The sequence below is a fragment of the Octodon degus genome, unplaced genomic scaffold (assembly GCF_000260255.1).
Source record: "Octodon degus isolate 3935 unplaced genomic scaffold, OctDeg1.0 scaffold00141, whole genome shotgun sequence".
In the NCBI taxonomy this organism is placed as follows: domain Eukaryota; kingdom Metazoa; phylum Chordata; class Mammalia; order Rodentia; family Octodontidae; genus Octodon; species Octodon degus.
Genome location: NW_004524717.1, coordinates 5,318,515 through 5,324,888, shown reverse-complemented (window position 1 = coordinate 5,324,888; position 6,374 = coordinate 5,318,515). Strand labels below are relative to the sequence as shown.

Sequence of the window (6,374 nt, the reverse complement as noted above, 5' to 3'; positions counted from 1 at the left end):
TTTTTAAAAATCCTTTGACATTTGTTTCCTTTTAAAAATTCTTTGGCATTCTTTTCCTCCTTCTCCCCCCATTTCTTTGCCCATCAAATCCAGGACCCAGGCCCAGTGAGCCATACTCCATCCTTGTTTGTTTTGTGTTTTTATAGTGAATTAATATGTTTATAAGTGTATAATTTCATTTTAACTTGTAAATGTTACATCATTTTAAGTACAAAATTCAAAAATTTTTCTTTCACAGGCAACTACACCACCAAATCAAGGAAGGCCAGATTCTCCTGTGTATGCCAACCTACAGGAACTGAAAATATCCCAGTCTGCTCTCCCCCCACTTCCTGGGAGTCCAGCAATTCAGATTAATGGAGAATGGGAAACTCATAAAGATAGTTCAGGGCGTTGTTACTACTATAACCGAGGAACACAGGAAAGAACTTGGAAACCACCACGATGGACCCGGGATACAAGCATAAGCAAAGATTTCCACAGTCAAGGAGATCAAGAGGTATGAATTACTAAGAAATCTACCTTTTCCAATTTTCATTATTCAGAAATAAAATAACTGAGTATCTTTTTTTGGTATCAACATGCTGAAACACTTGACTCTGAGAATACTGTACTAAAAATTCTTTCCATGTTTTATTATATGAATGCTAGTTACCACTTAATTTCTAGTGGACAGGAGCTAACTTTGTAGTATGACTGCTGGTTCCTAAACTGGATCAAAGCCTAATGCTTGTGCTTTCCTTTATGAATTAAAAGACACTAACTTTATACGTAAACCAATGTCATTTCTAAAAAGTACGTATTTTGTGATTCATCCAAATAATAGAAACCCTGTCCTCCATTGGTTTAGTATGGCTATCAGGCACCTCAATTTTATCTCTTAGTTGTACAAGATCACATTTTATTTGTATGTAAAGGAAATCATGATGATTCTTTTGTTTTAATAAAGGAATCATTCTTTAAATTGGATAATTCACTCTGAAATATTTTTTGTCTAACAAGTGTTTACACTCTTTTCTCCCTTTTTAGCTTTACCTTCTCTTATGCCTCTTGCAGGGCAGTGTAGAGAACTGACACATTGTACTTTGAAAAATACTTACTTTGTGGTCTGATGAATTGCCTTGGGACTGTTGAGATATTTGTAGGGGAAGGGAGAGGGAGGGACAGGAGTGGTAGAATGGAGTGGCATTTTGCTGTTTCATAGCCTGGAGCCTTTGCACCTGTCAGGGAATCCTGCTCTTACATGAGGCAGCTGGCATGTACAAAGTCAGAGCTCCAGGAGGGTAGAAGCTGGTGAAATCAGGTAACTTCCTGCTTTTAGAAGAATCTAAATGCTTTTTGTAGTTAATAGTTGCCCTTCTTGTCCTGTTTTCCACTTGGCTATTTACAGCTTTGGTTTGGTGTTAACTTATGTTTTTATTTTAATGCTTAAAGAAAGAAAATGTTCATGCTTAATTCAAGTAAGCAAGTTTAGACATCTTTATTTGATTGTAGATCTAGGAAGATTTGAAAACTAACTGTCCAGGTAAAATCTTATAATTTGGGAGGATGAAGGAAAATGCAGAACAATACACAGATAAAAAATTTAAAAGTGATACAGAAATCTTTAGCATACATGTTTCGTAGCATTCTTATTTTCAGTAAATAGATGAATGTTTTGTCTATCACAGTCTCAGCTTTTATTTCTATGTCTATAAATTTTTTCCATAGTTTTATTGAGAAACAAATAGCAGTGAGACAGTTTCAAACCAAATTGGTAGAACAGTTTCAATAATTAACATATTGCATATATTCTTCCTAGTGGTTAATTGATGTACAAGATGCAGACATGATATCCTATTTACAAACACTATTAGAACAAATCCCTTTATTCGTAAAGAGAATGCACCTATATATCTGTCCTAACCATTTTGAATACACAGATACAAAATGAACATTCATTTGTATCCCCTTTTATTGGTAAGTTCCGTTATTTGAATATTATAGGTGTGTTAACTTGGCAAAATATTCTAAAAGAGTCCAGTAGTTCATAATAGTATTGGGTCTTCCGCTTGACTGGCAATGTCAGAAATTGTTGACCTGAGTCCCCTACAGCTCAACATAACAGCATGGCTTTACTTCTTATACTTCGTTTTTATACTTTTCTGCTGGATGGTTAAGACCAAGGTAAAGCAGGACCTATGCAACAAGAGTTGTAGCTTTTGGGTCTGATAAAGTCAGTGAAATAAATCCCCTATAAATTTATAAAAATAATTACTTCCAAGTGACTGCAGCTTATGTTCCTTGCGTGTGGGAGATCAAATAGAGAATGTGTATACATGTGTGAAATTGTTATTTTTTGCCTTTATATTTAATGTATTTTAAGTATGGGTATAAGATTCTAGGTTGGAAATAATCTCTGTTACAAGGCATTTTGAACTTGACTGGGAATCTAGGTGCTTGCTCAGAACATTTCAGCCTTCTCAGGTGGATTAATCACAATGTCCATCAAAGTCTTTAGCTCTTCTGGAAGGTAAAGTGTGCCAGGATTTGGTGTCATCTTCATTTTGTAGATGGTCCCCTGGTCTATCCTCTCTCTGGTATGAATGTTCCAGTTGTGTTGTCTCTGAGCTGAAGATCTTACTGTTTTTTCCTCTTTAGAGGGAATAAGTGCCCATACCTGCTGGGGTATGGTTTATATGCCTAGTGGCCAGGCATAAAGTGTTTTTGCAATTTCCCTACCTTCATCTCCCAGTTCCAGAGATACCTAATGCTGTCAATTCCTGAGCCATTTGCAGATTTTGCTCTGCAGACGTGTTTTATCTGTCCTCAGTCCCCTTACTCTGCCAGTTTAGATTTTCCTTTCTTCTGCATGGATAGTTGAGATTTTTGTTCATCTGCTGAACTGTTGTCTCTTTTTCCTTGTGAGTTTACATCTTTTTAGCAAATTTCATTCATTATTATTTGAGTTACTACTCTAGAGCACTGGTTCTTACCTTCCAAGGACATTTGACAGAGTTTGGAGACTTTCTGATCATCAGAAGGAGGAGTATACTACTGGCATGTAGAGGCTAGAGAAGCTGCTGAATGGCCAGCAACACGTGTCAGTTCTCCTCAGTGAGGGATTATGTAGCCCTAAATTTTAATAGTGCTGTGTCATTTGAACATGGCTGTTAATCAAAGTCTGTTAGTTCCATCTTGCACCTTAAAACTGCGAGAACTGTATATGTTTTTGCTGTTACATGTTTGTATTTTACCTCCTTTGTTGTCATTAACTTCATTTTTTTTTCATATTTTCTTCTGTCTTAAGTATATGTATATGTATATGTATATGTATATGTGTATGTGTATGTGTATGTGTATGTATATGTATATGTATATATTTGGCTCCGAATGCCCTCAGGGGCAGGTTTGGCTGGCTTGAGTTGTGGGGATCGAACCACAGCAACCAGAGCCTGACTGCTTTGTTGAAGCAGCCAATTAAAGAACTGAGCTAAGGGGCAGGCCCCCGAGCATATACTTCTAAATCTATGAGTCTTCATGATAGAATATTTTGCCTGGAGATTCGTTTTGCTTGTATTTTTGAAGAATATTTTAATAAATCTATAGTTCCCAGTTAACTGTTCATTGTTTTTTCCTAATTCAGTAAAGATTTTATTCTGTTTTCTGGCTTTCATTATTGATGCTGAAAATCCAGCTGTCAATCTTATTATATTTTCATTAAGAGTTGTTTGTATTTTATTAGTAATAGCCGTTATAGTCTTGTATATAATTTCACTCTAATGCAACTGCGTGAAAATGTTTTTTATCCCTGCTAGGTGGGTATTGTTTAGTACCTTGGAAGTTGAGGAGTCTTATCTTTATTAGTTCTGCCATATTCTTAGGCATTTTCTGTCTGTGCCCCAACTTATTGTGGAACTTTGGTTAGATGAATATTTAATAATTCACTCCATGTCTTTCTGTGCTTCATTCTCATACCCACTTCTGATAACATTTTTTTCCTCTTTACTTCTTTTTTGTACTGGGGATTGAACTGAGGACCTTGCACTTGCCAGGCAGGTGCTTATGCCACTGAGCTATCTCCCTGGCTCTCTTTACCTCTTTTTTTTTTTTTTTGCGGAAACGGGGATTAAACTCAGATCCTTGTGTTTGCCAGTCAAGCGCTTATCCTACTGAGCCATCTCCCCGGCCCTTCTTTACCTCTTTTTAAGGATTTTTTTTTCATTAAAAAAATTTAGTTTTATTAGTATATTTGCAATAAGCCAGTACTTAAACATTTTTAAACCTATCCTTAAACATTTACATTGTTATTTTTACTTTCACTTTATTTTTTCAAGCCACCTGGGTGGTAGTAATTTATATGAAGACAGTTTTATGGTTTAAGAGTCCCCTTTTGAGTTCCAGTTATTGGGGTAGATATCTGTGATTTCCCTAGTGTGGCATAAAGGGCCTCGTGGGTATAATTCTTGGAACTGACCCCCCAGCCCCAAATTGTGGGGTATCCTTTTAGGTTTCTGACTCTAGTATTGTGAGTATCACTCCCTAGTACTTCTTCATGGCCTTGAGAGCTAATGTTTGGTTTGGGGTTGGGCAGATACCTTCGAGGAGAAAACTGATCATTTTATTCTACTTAACTCTCATAATTCTTGCTTCTACTTAGTGTTTGACCTCGAGTATTTCTTCAATGAACTCCTGCTTGCTGGTGTTTTTTTTTTTAAATGCAGTATTTTCAGTTGGCTTTATCCAGGCGTTCATTTGCAGTACAGAGCATGTGTGATAGTTGCTTCATATTTCTCCTAGGGCATATGTGCTGCAGAGTACACCAGTTACTGTATCAATTCCCTGAAGGAGTGAAGATACTTAGTATAGAAAAATTAACGTTTGGAGAGTACATCCCCAAATACTTTTTATTTGTATTTAACTGTCACTAAACAGCTCCTTTCCAGCAGCAGGTACCAAGATGTTACAGTCCATTTTTGTTCTGTAAAACACACCAAGATATAGGAGCTTACTCTTCATGGCAGAAAAGAATTCATGGTATAAGAATTGGAAAATTATGATGAGTACTTTGCCAACTAGAAAGTTATATTTAGGAAATAACTAATTTAGTGACTTTTACTATTCCTTAATTTTGCTATTAGATTAATTTTCAGTTTCTAAACAATTTTATTATATTCCTCCATAACCTTACATTTTACGTTGTCTTAAATAGATTTCTGATTTTTGAATTAGGTTTTCCGTGTTTTGAAAATGGTGTTGCAAAACATGCATTAGTTGTCTGCGTCAGTTTTTGTGTGCTACTGTTAGGCTGTGTGTATTTTTTTACAGCTTTGAGAAATGTTCTAGTGTTTTGTGCCAAAGTATGATTGTAGAAAATATCTGCTTGAATGAACTTTAATTGCAGAAACTATTTAGAGGTGTTAGAAAAGGATCATTGCACCAGAGTGTTTAATAAATAAGTTGAAGTGTGGTAAGAAGATTGCTGCTTGGTCACATTATGTCTTTTGATTGTTAATATGCATCAGAAATTGTTTTCACAGTCTTTAATTTGCTTTTCTTTTGTGTTTCGAGTTTTTTTCTTCAAAAAATGTCATTTTTTTCATTTTTTATTTTTCACTTTTTAAAGATAAGATCTTGCTGTTCTCCTGCCTCATCTTCCAAAGTTCTGGTATTACTGGCGTGCATCACCACACTTGTCCTGTGTTTGTAGTTTCATGTATACCTGTACTGTTTCTGTACTGAATTTCTGATCATTCTGTATCATATCTGAATTTTCTTAACACTATTCTTGTTTGGAAGTTTAGTTTTTAATAGTCTTTTATAAGCATTTGGTTGAGTGAATGAGGTAACTTTTACCAATTAAAACACAAAATATAGTGTAATAAAGCTAATGTCTATTTCCCATCTCCCTTGTCCTTGTCCTTTTTTTTTTTTTTTTTTTGAGAGAGGGTCTCACTGTGCAGTTCAGGTTGGCCTTGAGCTCACTTTGTAGCTCAGGCTAGTTTTGAGCTCACAGTGATCCTTCTGCCTCAGCCTCCCAAGTGCTAAGATTACAGGGATGTGCCACCATGTCTGGCCTTGTTCTCATACTTTAAAAAGTTAGTTCAGGGTGTCTTATTTTCCAGGTGTTCAGTTCACTACTTAAGATATAGAATGAGTAATTTTTTATTTTTATTTTTATTTTTTTGAAGACAGCATCTCACTATGTAGTTCAGTATGTATCTCAGGCTGATCTTGAACTTCCGGCAATCCTCCTGCCTTAGACCTGGATTCTGGGATTAGAAGAGAACAGCATCATACCCACTGCAATTGAGAATTTCCAAGGAGCTCATACAGTTTAGTTAAGTTCCTTCATGCCCTTGTTTACACATGGATATGTACACAAATGTCCCCCC

The 6,374-nt window shown here is 35.8% G+C and overlaps 1 protein-coding gene across 3 annotated transcripts in view; it reads left to right on the top strand.

The window, feature by feature from the left end:
- Positions 1 to 6,374, top strand: part of Arhgap12 (Rho GTPase activating protein 12) — a 119,436-nt gene that overhangs the window by 48,970 nt on the left and 64,092 nt on the right. For all 3 annotated transcript variants that reach the window (XM_023701831.1, XM_023701829.1, XM_023701828.1), the window contains exon 3: positions 239 to 499. In XM_023701831.1, the coding sequence (XP_023557599.1) occupies positions 239 to 499 (261 nt within the window). The remainder of the gene's footprint in view (positions 1 to 238; positions 500 to 6,374) is intronic.